Source organism: Dichomitus squalens (assembly GCF_000275845.1).
Source record: "Dichomitus squalens LYAD-421 SS1 unplaced genomic scaffold DICSQscaffold_33, whole genome shotgun sequence".
Taxonomy (NCBI): Eukaryota; Fungi; Basidiomycota; class Agaricomycetes; order Polyporales; family Polyporaceae; genus Dichomitus; species Dichomitus squalens.
In genome coordinates, this window is record NW_006766915.1 from 140258 (window position 1) to 152561 (window position 12304).

Here is a 12304-nt window from a genome sequence, read left to right on the forward strand (position 1 = left end):
TTCTGCTCTGAGATGGGGGTAAGCAGCGTCGTCATAGGACGTTAGGCGGGGCGTATAGAGTGCGATGCACGAGAAAGTAGGACGATGTGGCGATAGGGAGCTCGAGGTACCGAGGGGGACCGAGCTGAGCGAGGGGGGATAGTGGATGTGTATGTGGGATATCTGGTGGCTGCAGTTGGGGGAACCTACGGTAGGCCTGGCCGCATAGAGATGAGGGAACACCTGAGCCGATCGGCCTCATGGTCAGTCCACGCATGCGAGCGTCGATGGAGCGCATCCGGCGACGTACTGATCCTCCTTGCCCAGCGGCGCGTTGGGCTTACCGGCAGGTAGCGTGGCGGAGAGACGAGAGACTGGTGACAGTCGAGAGGGAGTCGGGGGGCGAGGCGGCGGGCAGGAGGCCTCAAGCGTCGGAGAACGGACGCGGACGATGCAGCGCTTGGATCTTTATATCAACCGAGACTCTCTTCGCCCAACACGGCAGTCTCCTCGTTCCCGCCACGCACTGCGGGCGCATTCCTCTCAACGTGCCCCAGCCACGCTCCCTCCAACGCTGCGTGGCCTCGGCCGCTGACCTCATCCGGTAATATTTACATCTTGGAACGTTCTGATTTCGTCAGCTAGCCTGCCGTCGACGCTCTCCAGGCGGTCACGAGCTCTGCCTCCCCATGTCATCAATTTTTCTCCACACAAGAAACAGCCTTTACACATTAGTAGCGCCCATGAATATCTACTCCCTCCTCCAGCATGCCCAAGGACCCTCACGGAAGTCGTCAAGGTCTGCATAACTCGGTACGAACTCACAGTGAGGTCCTTCCATCACTTCTGTCGCGTAATCTCGTCCACATCCCACCAGCTCTTAAGCAGTGTGCGACGGATGCTGTGCATGCCCGTGTCAGGCCCATGGTAAGAGTGGTTGACATCGTTCATCATCTCCTCCGCAGTGCGCCTGTCTCCAGGCGCGAAGGGCTGATTCCACGCGGTGAAGAGGAACTCGTCTGGATCAGGGCACGAGTGCTGCGCACAATGGCGGTCAGCGCCTAGCATGTTTGGAGACGCGGCGGGCGACTTACTGCTGTGATTTCGTGCAGTTCGCGCTGGATCTGGAGACAGAACGAATCGAGGTCTGGCGGCGACCGGAGTCAGCGGCCGTGACGAAAATGGTCCGGGAATGGGCGGCTCACCGAGATCATTCAGGTCGTAGTTGAAGGGGTTCTCGCTATATGAAGATCGACGGTTTAGAGTGCAATTGGAAGATGGAAGCAAGGCACACGCACATCTCCTGACCTATCTCGAGGAAACCAAGGAGCAAGAATGACGCGAACGCGGTTCCACTTCAGGAGAGCATGAGCAAGGCAACGCTCCTCTAGTTTAGGAGGTGCTTACGGAATGGTGAGATATCCGAAGGAGCTCCAGACTTGGAACTGAAATGAATAATTGATCAGAATCTCGCTTGAAGGCACGCGAACACACAATGTAGAAGAAACTGCTAACTCACAGGGAGGAAGAATAGGTAGATCCAGAGCGAAATGCGCAGGTGCGCTTGATACGCAAACGGCAAAGGCGTGTTCCTAATGCGATCGAGGTTCGTCACAGTGTCTTGGAGAGACGAGATGGCCGTGACGAATGCAGAGGCTAGCGCAGGTTGCAGCTGGCCATTCTTCAACAGCCAAGCCAAGTAGTTCGAGAGGAACAGCGTAATCTCAAGCGGGACGTTCGAGTCGACGGCCTCGGGCCTGAGACGCTTCCCAGTAAAGCTGCGAGTCGCTGCGCTTGCGCTTGTCGGCAGTTCGGGTTTTGGCTTGGAGCGGCGCAATGGTGCGACGAGGATCTTGAAGACGCGAAGGAAGGGGAGATAGTCGAAGATGGACTCCTTCGGCGGGTTGCGCGCGGGCTGGAGCGGGTGCTCGCTGTACACGACTGGGAGCGCCATCTCGGGGTCGAACTTCCTCGCTTTCTTCAGAGCCTCGCGCGAGCGACCGCGCAGGGAGTGGTAGATTTGGTCTTCGGAGATCTGGCCGAGCTCCTTTTCGGGCTCCGGGCTGCCTTCGTTCGCAGTGCCGCTGCGCGAGAGGGGTCGCGAGGACGTGAGCGTGTGCGCTGCCCGGTGCTTCTGAGCGTCCATGGCAGAGGCTCGCCACATGGGGAGCATGTCTTCCTCGCTGGCGTTCTCTGGAGCGTGCGAGGCGTAGCGGGGCAGGAAGCAGACGAGGGGATAGAGGTCCTCGTAATAGACACCGGCCTCTCCGCGAAGCAAGTGCTGGCACAGCGCTCATCAGCGTCGGCCTTAACAACTTCAGCGAGTACTGGAACTACCTTCACAGACACGGCATACGCCTGAACGAGGTTGATCATACTCTTCTTTTCGATGACGACTTCGAGGTTCGACCTCCGCTGACCGGTTTTCTTGTCGATGCGCTCAAAAGGAACGTGTATCCAGATCTGGGAAGAAATGATGTCCAAGTAGTGAGATCACCAACATTCGAAGTACTCTCCGAGGGCACCACCAGCTACAGAAACTCACAACTTGGGCAATATTACGGGAAGCGAGGGCGATAGCCGTCCATAGCTTCCTTCCTTCCATGTAGCTAGATTGCCATTATATATATCGTCAGTCTCATGTGTATAGATACCATCTTGGGGACGACGGTCACGAAACTGCAGACTGACCGTTCATACGCAGAAGATGTTCGGAAAGAGATGACTAGACCGAGTACCGTACCCAGCACGGTGAGCATCGCGCTTGAGAAGGATAGTTTGTGCGACGTCAGGTCCGAGACAAGCGATACCACTGCAGGTCAAACCGCCATATTTAGTGCCACGTTTCGGAGACGTGAACAGAGATGTGGGCTCTGGATGTGGGACCCAAGCGTTCACGTACTTGCGGCAACGCCTGAGAAGAATAGCACCTCGGGCCAGATGTCATTTATGACAGTGGCCTTGAACTTCCTCAAGCTCCAGCTGGCGAAGAGGGGATTATGCGCGACCATCTCAGTGGGTCGTATGACTTGGCAAACGAAATTGTGGCGTCAAGCGCAGGGTGAAGTGAAGGATGCAGCAAAGACAGGCAGACCAAACCCAGCTGTAGGACAAGCAACCGACCGCCAGAGAACTGATTCGGGTAGTAGCAGAAGCCCCAGCCTGCCTCAGAACAGAACGAGAAGGGAGGTCGAAGAAAAGGAAATTGGTGGGCGTGGGCGTGGCATCCTGTGAGAGCTCATATGTAGAATGAAACCTGATGAGCGCCATGATTCTGGGCTTCGTTGTTCCAGAACTCAATCCAGTCACAAAACGGAAGGCAGCAGCTTAAGGACGGTCAGGAGGCAATGCGATCACGACACATTCGGGCGGCCTATTGTGATGCCCCGGAGGATGAGGAGATTGGTCTGAGTGGCGGAGTTCTAATCGGCCGAAGTTCTTGAGGCAGGAACGGGCTGGGTATTTGAAGCGCCGATGGAAGGCCTTGTGTAGGCGGAAAGCGGCTTCTAGACGTCGGAAGCCTAGGCCCTGCGTACGGGCGTAACGGTCTTATTTGCAGGAGATTGTTTCATCCAGTTGCATAGAAACAACAAGGAGGTCAAATGGCGGAGTTCGAGAAACGGACACCGGCTCAAGCCCGAGCTGCGTGAGATTGGATGTAATACGTGATGAGACTTCTCAGTGGGCGAGCGCTGCGAGCAACGAACGAGTAAACTCACTCCTTCTGCTCCATAGGTAGAGCTTCGAAGACGAGGAACTTACGTCGAAGAATAACAGTGGATTTCTTGATTTGCTCCTTTTCGGTCGGCGGACCAATGGACATTGGTGGAGAACGAGCGAGGCGCCAATTCAAACCCGCTGGCCAAAAGACTCTAATTGACAAGTGGTGTGCCGTATGGAGTGTGAGAGCTCCTAGTTTTTGAATCGATGCGGACAAAAGAAATGCGATGGTGGAGTGGAGGCATCAGACATCCACGGGCATGTAGGCATTGCAAATCTTACACGAGGCTGGGGCGTCCGCGATGAGCGCCGTTGGAGAAGATGTAGTAGCACCGCATTCAACACTCGACGCCGGTAGCTCGCCGCCCTGGTGACCATTCAAGACATGGAACCGCGTCAGCTGGACCTCAGCAAGCACTCATCTAGATGTGTAGGTGCGGCCATCCCGCTGTCATGATCTTGCTCACTCCAGGCGAGCACTGGACAGCCTGTCTAGCCTGACGCAGAGGTGCTTGCGCAATGCGGACAAGCCCCGTCTCGGGCCTTAAGCGTCGTGAATGGTACATACGTCATAGCAATGGCACGCAACTCGAAATTGACCGACCACAAATGCAATCGGCCCACTACGAGGCAGATCCTGGGGCCTGGGGTTGGTATTCCTGCATCCCAGTCCACCGTTGAGTAAGTGACGCGGTAGTTGCTTAGGTGACGCCGATAACGAGGTGTTCGTGGATAGATGCGGACGGATGCAATAAAATTGATGAACGGCAGCGATTGACAGGTCATGCGAATATGCAATGAGCAGTATTCTTTCCGCTGTGCTGTCAGATGGTTACAACATCACTAGGGGAGTGCTGTCCCAGCGTTGATCGCGTTCGCAACTTGGCTCGTATTCGGGCGGTTAAAGGCGTATCTGGCGCTACACGTCAATTGCATCCACTACTAGCGTGAGGATCGACACCTGACCTTTCGTAGCTGTCCGAATACAGTTGGTCCGTGCTAGTGGTTCGCTTCACCGCAGGATGGGCGAGAAGCCTCTCGACATAGCCCTGGAATTCTTTGCTTTCCGGCCAGACAAACCCGCGGTAGTGCTTCAAAACATTGGTAGCGCGGAGTATCCCTTGATGGCAAAGGTAAGCGACCCGTAACTCACCGAACGATTGGACATATACTGACACGGGGCGACCATGACATCTGCGTAGCTCAGCGATCCGCGGGCGTTCCACAACCCATATTCAGTGTAACCTTCGTTTTCGGCCCTCTTGAAGAGAGTGACGAGGCCCTCTATTGCCTCGATAAAACCCTTTGCGCCTTCGATTTGTTTGTCTACCGGAAGACGACTATGGTGAGCATTCCTTGAAAAGCAGACGGAGGAGCGGGGACAAGCCAATGAACGCTTAAACTCACCTTCTTCCTGCGCCTGAAGGTATCGATAGAAAGCGGGGACCAGCGTGCGCTCGATTGTGTCGGCCTGCAGGCGTACCAGAGCTCGTGCGTCTAGAATGGACCACAAGCGGAGCAGTGTAGGGTGAAGGTATCGAATGTTAGGACCAAAAGGTAGCCACACGTTGCTGAAGCGTTGATGCGGACTTACAGGGGTCCGATGCCGGAGGAAAGAGGCTCTCCGTGGTATGCGAGGAGCGCTTTACATTGCTTACAGCCAGCCTGTGTCCCCGCGCAGCGGAGAGGAACCGAACACGTCCTTAGCAGTCACGGTGTTAGGACATTCATGGGACAAAGGGACTTACTCTTCGAGGAAATCGACGATGACGGTACTCTCGTTGAGAGCCTTCGGCGGGTTGTGAGCGTTCAATCTGAGCGCGGGGACCAACCCCTTGGGCGAGAGTTCGAGGAGCTCCGCGGGCTTCTTGTAAGGGTCCACCTCGTCTGCGGGCCTTCTATCAGTGCATCGCCGTATGGGCCCAACGTGGAGGGATAAGCATCGGACGCTCACAGTACTACAGACGAATGACTGATGAGCAATCCCGGCCTAGAATCTCTCCGACATTGCTTACCTCGTAATCTATACCAAGGTGCTCGAGTGCTATCCAAACCCTCTGCACAAAGGGACAGAAGCAGCTGCCGAACAAGGTAATGGCCTCCTTGCTGGAGTGCGCTCGGGCGGTCTCCGCAGCGTCCCCGGTACATTGCAAGTGATATGATCTGCCGGAGTCGTGTAGCTTCTCAGGCATGTTGGTGCAGCTTGTAAAGTGGGGTGATCCAATTGCAGAGGGTTTATGAAGGGTCGTAGGTCCGGAGTAGATGCTTGGTCACGATGACATCAGCGTGCGATTCGGAGCCCCATTTGACCGCACGCATGTGTTGTCCCAAGGCTCTCTCTGCGGAGTCATTCGACATCAACAAGAGTCCAGTTTATGAGTGATTATACACACAAAGAGATCGGTTGTGGTTGGTCACTTGATGCTCTCGTATGGGGAACGGGAATTCGACGAGGAAATGAGTACCCAGAAGGTATGCTCCATGGACGTCAGGCGCCGTTGAAAGTGATGGCACGTTGATACCTGCAAGGAAGTACAGAAACAGGACTTTGAATAGTATCAAGATATGCCAGAGACATGACCGAGTGGTACTGCTCCGAAAGTCTGCGGTTGCCGCGAAATACGGATCGTCTATGGGCGTCTATGTCTTCTCAGAGCTCGGGCCGAACCGCCGGTTCGTTGAGCCGCAGAATTAAGTACTTAGACGCCCCATGTCATGTCGTGCTCACTGCTCAGCTTGCCGACTCGTATATGCCTTCTTCCCTCCCTCCTGCATCGATGTAAGCAGATTGGATGCATACCTTCTGGGAGCACAAACCTGTCCCAACGCACAACGACCTCATGGTATGACGTCGATGCTGAGCGATTCGATGAATCGTCCTATTCAAACTCAGGCTTATGACACACTTCTCAGCCAAGAGCAGCAGCCCCTGCAGACGTCTTCCTGGACGTCCTCGACACTCCCATTCCATGTATTCGGTGCCGGATGCAGTCGCCCCAACGCTGTCCAACACGGAGCTTCTCCCCCGAGTACGCATACGAACGACACGAAGTCTCGCGGCGTGCCGAGAGCACAAGAACGCGCAGAAGACAAACCGTCTCGCAAGGCACAGACGACATTCGTCGATGATTGGGAGACGGCTACTGACGGTGCGCTCAAGCCCTCCCCTCCTTGCGTCACTGGCACGCCGCCCCCATAACCGTCTGCGCTGATCCCCGCGGGTGCATTGGCAATAGGAACGCCCGACCAGCTGACGCACTCGTGGACGTGCACGTCTCTGTTCCCGACACGTCTCTCACTTCTGCGTGAAGGCATGTGAAGGCTCGGGCCCTGCAGCTGGGCGCGCAGAGGGCACGGACGAGCCCGCTCGACGGTACGCGTGCGGCGTGCAGTTGGACTATTGCCAGTGGCCTGCGTGCTATAGTACCAGTGCGCACCCTCGGAGAACCTGCCGGCATCGCTGTACATTCGACGCGTTCGCTTCCGTGTTCACTAGGTGCCCGATGACCCTGATCTGACGTATGGTGCCCCGGGAGGGCCTCAAGTGTGCTATAACGGTGCTAGCGCGTCGACATGGTATGTGAAAGCCTGCCGTGTTTGAGTGCAGCACCCTCGATCCCTGCAGGACTCAGGTGCGCATCGCGTTGATCATGAGGTAGGTCTCGAAGCATGTTTGAGAGGTATGACGACGTCGTGCCTATGGCGCTCTGGACCTCTGCAATGCCTGGGGTGCCGAGACTCTGAAGCGAAGCCCTATGGCGAGGCGAGTACTGGCCCAGCTACCTGCGAGGCATGGGTCTGGCATACACGTCCGGGATCACGTTGCTGCGTCAGGCCCTGGTCTCTATCTGACGAATCATCACATGGAGAGCAAGCCAGACGGCCTGGCAGGCTCACAAAAGTGCAACACCTCCAAGGAGGAGCTGAACAGGCCCAATATAAGTTAGCACAACTATGTCAGCGGAACCGCGCGCATCCCGTCCCCGGACTTGCGGAAATGAACTCGGCGGAGCACTGTGCGCACCCCGGGAAGGCAGCTGTCATCTAAAGCTTAACTTAATACTCATAATACTAATACGAACGCCCACGACCGCGCCGCGCGCGCCCGAGATGATTCGGAGTGCTTAACGCGTGACTTGTGGCTGCATCGATATACGACCCCAAATACGCACCATACTATAGGACGCACGAGATTGCTGGGCGCGGCGTTGCTGGGCGCGCCGCGCCCAACAAGTCACCGGGGCAGCATAATCGGACGGCTGAGATAGGAGGGAGTGGACAGCGACAGCGCGATTGAGCTTGATATGGGAGCCCCGTCCTTACTTGTCCATATACATACCGGCGGTGCCCGTCACACTCCTGCACAACGGGTGCCTTGTCATCGATGGCAGATGCGGGCGATGGTCGATGAAGGGATGGATGCTATCTATCGATTGCACGAAATGGAAGATGTCCGTTCAGAGAAAGGGGCCCAGCATCGTGCGTCTCGTCGTCCTCGCGCGAACAAGGACGCGGATCACAAACGTGCAACAGTGGCAAGGCAAAGTACGGAGTGGAGATCGAAGAGGGACAGCGGAGTACAGAGACGAGAGGCATACACGGTAAGGAGGTGGACAGAGCGCGTGCGTGTGCTACAGAACAATGGGACTACTTCACAATATGTACAATCGCAAACAACCGGGAACCCGACGTCGTACGAGGCAGAAGCGCAGGTCGCGAGAGCCCTGGCAGAGTCGAACCCGAACCCAAACCCAGGAGAGAGTGCGCAAATCAGTTGATTTTGAGCAGCTCGACCTCGAACTGGAGGGTCGAATTAGGGGGAATCACCGGTGGGAAGCCCCGCGCGCCGTACGCCTGAGAGAGCGGGGAGAAGGGGGATCAATACATTGATTCACTCATCGATGTGTCCAGATCAGAAGGTGGGAGACGCGGAGCGAGCGAGAGAAGCGCGAGAAGCGGCGAACGTAGAACACAATTCATGAGACGCGAACTCACGTAGTCTGGCGTCGCGGTGAGGACGGCCTTCGCACCCAGGGACAGTTGTGGAACACCTATCACCGCGACGGGGAAGCGATCAGCGGCGATGCGGGGGCGTTCTCGAACGAGAAAGCCGTACCCTCGTCCCAGCCCTTGATAACCTTGCCCACGCCAATCTCGGTCTCGAACGGCGTCCCACTGTAGGGCGCAAGTGAGCACACAACATCTTTGCAGTGCAAGGGACGCGATAACGCACCGATCCCTAGAGGAATCGAACTTCTGGCCATCGAGGAGCGTGCCGACATAGTGTATCGTGACCCTATCTGCGCAAAGGGAGAACGCGATCTCAACAAACAATCGGTGAGGACAGATGAAAGGGGGGATTCTCACCGCCCTTGCGGGGGTAGGTCTTCTCGTCTCCGGGAGAGATGATCTGAACGGTGACACCCTGTGTAAAGGCGTGCACGTTGAGCACGGGGCTATGAGTGCAGACGGAGGAGCAGAGTACTGACCATGGTCGCGGCAGGAGATGGACGATTATGGCGATAATCAAGGAGGCGTAGGGAGCGCGTCCAGGCGGTGTGGCTACGCACTTATACTAGTACGGGGAGAGAGGGCGGATCTTGATCCGATCTAGCGTCATCCGGCATCCACCTGCGATCTCGCGAGCGGACGCGGGCCTGCCTCTCTGTGAGACTCTGTCTAGAACGTCGCTTTATCGATGTCGATGGCTCGTACGAACCCCGTATACTTGGTGCTTCACCGTCTCCTCTGTTCAGCCGCCGGGTCACCGGACGCGTTCTCATTCCCTCTCTCTCTCTCCATCCGCACGGCGCACAGTGCACGAAGACGTCCATGTCACGACACAGCCGTCCGGACACCGCCAGCTGCGTTCCACATCCGCCAGCTCTCGATAGCACGCGTCGCACTGCTGATGCCTCTGCTGCCGCGAGGATTCGGGGGTTCAGATCGTCTTTGGCCAGATTGCCATCCGATAGTCCATCTGCTGCGAACCTAGCTCGCTGCCAGCCACCCCCGCGTCGTGATAGAACGAACGGAAGGCCCTGGGATGACGCGACCCGGACGCCTCGAGACTCGAACGCGAAGGCGCTCGCTTCCTCTTCCTCCACGATCGCCCTCCGTCCTCCGTACGTACCGTATCTCGTCCACTTCGAGCGCACAGCGTTCTCTATAGCACACGTGTGTGCCGCTCGCATCCGTCGCTGTGCCGTCGTACGTACCTGCAGTCCTTCCCGGCGGCTTGCCAACTGTATACGCACCACCGCGCGCTGCCGCGAAGAACCACCGTGCAGTTATCACGCCACCACGCAGCGCAAAAATGTCTGCATATCGAAAGAGGCATCACGAATCCGCGCACGATCGGCCTCTGCGGGTCTTGTGACGCCCCGGGCGCATACGAGTGTGGCTAGTCGCGGACGCAAGGGTCCGCATTCGACGTATGGACGTTCCCCGTGCGAGCAGAAGCCGTCCGTTATCCCAAGGCCGTATCCTTGGGTCAGAACTCTATCAGAACCCGCGTATCGATGGCCTGTCGATGTACGCTGAGAGTGCTAGTGGTCAATGTCCAAGAGAGCGGGCGGAGGCGTACGGCAGGGATTGGAAGTCGAGAAGCGGCGTACGATATCCCAACAGACACGATACGGAGAAGCTAAGCGTGCACTCCGCCCGGAATGGAAGGCACAAGGGCCGGTTAGGAACGCTCGTATCGCGATGTGTAAATACTAAATATTTTCTAGGGAAACTCCTCGCCAGGTGAGCGGAGCCACGTTCAGAGTCCGCCCCAGCTGATTGCCAGCAGGAGCGCACGGATAAGTCCAGACGAGTAAGCAACAAACTCGTCGATCGCCGACGCAAGAGCTCGGAAGTAAAACATGCGCGTAGAGAGCATCCTGCGCTATGTTGACACATAGCACACGATACGTTACGGCTGCTACGCCAGCATGACTGCGAACGCGAGGGGACAGTATCCGCGACTGAAAGCAACGGGCGAGCTGTCCGCGGGAACGTCTCGTGTCTCTTGTCTCGCGTCCCGCGACCCTGATAGATACATCATCCGAAACTGGGGTGCCAATGTCCCCGCGGTCCAGACCGTCAAACAGCTCGCAGGCGGCGCTGCCGGACCTGGCCACACCCAGCGAGCAAGTCACGGTGCACGGTTGGGGCGTAGGCCGGGGAAGAGGCACCCGCAGGAACCTGCGACTGCGAGTACACCCATGCGCATCTGATACAATCTGTATGAGATTGATGATCGGTGGCCGCACTTCTGTCGAACGCCTTCTCTGCGCACAGGGCGTCCCTCTGACCTCATCGGCCTTCTCCCCCCACGGGGACGGGACGGACCTGCCTGCGAAGGGGAAGGGGTAACTGAAGAGGATCCGAGAGGACGACGCCGAGCGCCGAGCGGCTCGACGAAGCTGAGCGGTTGGCCACGACGCGGGATCTTCGCTAATGCTAAATGGCAATCGACGCGGGGAGAGCAGAGTAGGCTTTGATCGACCCACGGCCGGCTTCTCTGCTCGCCCCCGTGCGTCGTTCTCCCTGCCATCGATTGTCGCAGCGAGCTCGATTCCGTTTGGGCGTCCGGGACTGCACGGCCTTCTCCGAACAGAACGCGCACGCGGCCGTTTCGAGGAGTATTCCCCGGGCGAGAAGGGCCAGCACGATTGGCCGCTGCGTTGGATGAGCGCAGGAGATAGGAGTATTACCGCGAGGTGCTAACTCGAGATGGCCATATTGTGCGCGATCGGCAACCTGGTACGTAAAGCCGGATGCAGGGAGGCAACATGTAGAAAGCGACATACCATACGCGGTGCCCTCGGCGTCGTCGAGCGATGCATTGCGGGTGCAGTCCCAGCGAGGTCCGACTAAGGTCAATACGCGTCGCAGAAGCCTCGGACGTCGTACGATAGAAGCCGGAGCAGCACGCGTTCAAGGCGTGGCGATAGCGAGAGCCTAGGCAAGAGCATTGGTGGCTAGGCGGCTGATTTCACGGCGGCGAGGAAGTCGTCATTCTAGCGAGAGGTAGGGGTTGCTGATAGGAAGACGTGTAGCCAGAAGAAGAGACCAACCAGCAAATCTCGTGGTGACGGAACGCCCGTCGTCCATGTTTCCTAGGAACTCGGCAGACCGAATGCCGAGTCAACGCCACGCCAGGGTGTCCAGAAGGCGTGGACAGGGGGGTCGGTCCGTTAGGAGACACCTGGTCGACAGAAATCGCCGTAGTCGCGGCCGCAACGTGTCGCGAACACTCGATGTCAGGTTCTAGACGTCAGCTCAGATAGGCTTGATTTAGGATGCATGTTCGTCGGAGAGAATGCATGCAAGGATTTGCGGGCAAGCGACCGGACTTGCGACCGGACTTGAGAAGAGGGTGGATCCGTCCTCAGCGAAGGATGACTCCTGGACGAGGTGAGAAGGGAAGGTGGAACATGATCTTCTGGTGCGCGAATCGATGCACCTTCAAAAATCCAAAATCCAGACCTCGAAGCGCCCCCTCGGCATTCGGGAGGCGACGCCAGCAATCTTGACCTGAGGGACAGGAACGGTCGGACCGTGAAGAGGTGTTAGCCTATGCACTACCGTGCGAGTGGTCTAGGTCAAGTCTATG

At 57.2% G+C, this 12304-nt stretch overlaps 5 protein-coding genes across 5 annotated transcripts; 2 read left to right on the forward strand and 3 right to left on the reverse strand.

Moving 5' to 3' along the window:
* Nucleotides 1-608: 608 nt before the first annotated feature.
* DICSQDRAFT_138865 (uncharacterized protein) lies at nt 609-3175 on the reverse strand. Its single transcript, XM_007368213.1, has 10 exons — nt 2882-3175; nt 2671-2791; nt 2525-2588; nt 2317-2442; nt 1499-2260; nt 1387-1424; nt 1278-1334; nt 1185-1219; nt 1074-1126; nt 609-1017 (listed from the first exon to the last, which is right to left on the reverse strand). The coding sequence occupies exons 1-10, from the start codon at nt 2988-2990 to the stop codon at nt 820-822; spliced, it is 1563 nt and encodes a 520-aa protein (XP_007368275.1). The 5' UTR covers nt 2991-3175; the 3' UTR covers nt 609-819.
* Nucleotides 3176-4542: 1367 nt separating this feature from the next.
* Nucleotides 4543-5891, reverse strand: DICSQDRAFT_148760 (thioredoxin-like protein; the record flags this gene model as incomplete). Its single annotated transcript, XM_007368214.1, has 7 exons — nt 4543-4612; nt 4666-4819; nt 4876-5025; nt 5107-5196; nt 5294-5352; nt 5448-5586; nt 5711-5891. 7 exons carry the CDS (start codon nt 5889-5891, stop codon nt 4543-4545), a joined length of 843 nt encoding a protein of 280 aa, XP_007368276.1.
* Nucleotides 5892-6491: 600 nt separating this feature from the next.
* On the forward strand, nt 6492-6828 carry DICSQDRAFT_148761 (uncharacterized protein; the record flags this gene model as incomplete). Its single annotated transcript, XM_007368215.1, has 2 exons — nt 6492-6542; nt 6613-6828. The coding sequence occupies 2 exons, from the start codon at nt 6492-6494 to the stop codon at nt 6826-6828; spliced, it is 267 nt and encodes an 88-aa protein (XP_007368277.1).
* Nucleotides 6829-7976: 1148 nt separating this feature from the next.
* DICSQDRAFT_109431 (peptidyl-prolyl cis-trans isomerase) lies at nt 7977-9237 on the reverse strand. Its single transcript, XM_007368216.1, has 6 exons — nt 9189-9237; nt 9067-9124; nt 8933-8999; nt 8816-8874; nt 8695-8750; nt 7977-8553 (listed from the first exon to the last, which is right to left on the reverse strand). The coding sequence occupies exons 1-6, from the start codon at nt 9189-9191 to the stop codon at nt 8470-8472; spliced, it is 327 nt and encodes a 108-aa protein (XP_007368278.1). The 5' UTR covers nt 9192-9237; the 3' UTR covers nt 7977-8469.
* A 17-nt stretch (nt 9238-9254) lies between these two features.
* On the forward strand, nt 9255-11870 carry DICSQDRAFT_156499 (uncharacterized protein). Its single transcript, XM_007368217.1, has 3 exons — nt 9255-10449; nt 10496-11712; nt 11769-11870. Exon 1 carries the CDS (start codon nt 9532-9534, stop codon nt 10240-10242), a length of 711 nt encoding a protein of 236 aa, XP_007368279.1. The 5' UTR covers nt 9255-9531; the 3' UTR covers nt 10243-10449; nt 10496-11712; nt 11769-11870.
* The last annotated feature ends 434 nt before the right edge of the window (nt 11871-12304 follow it).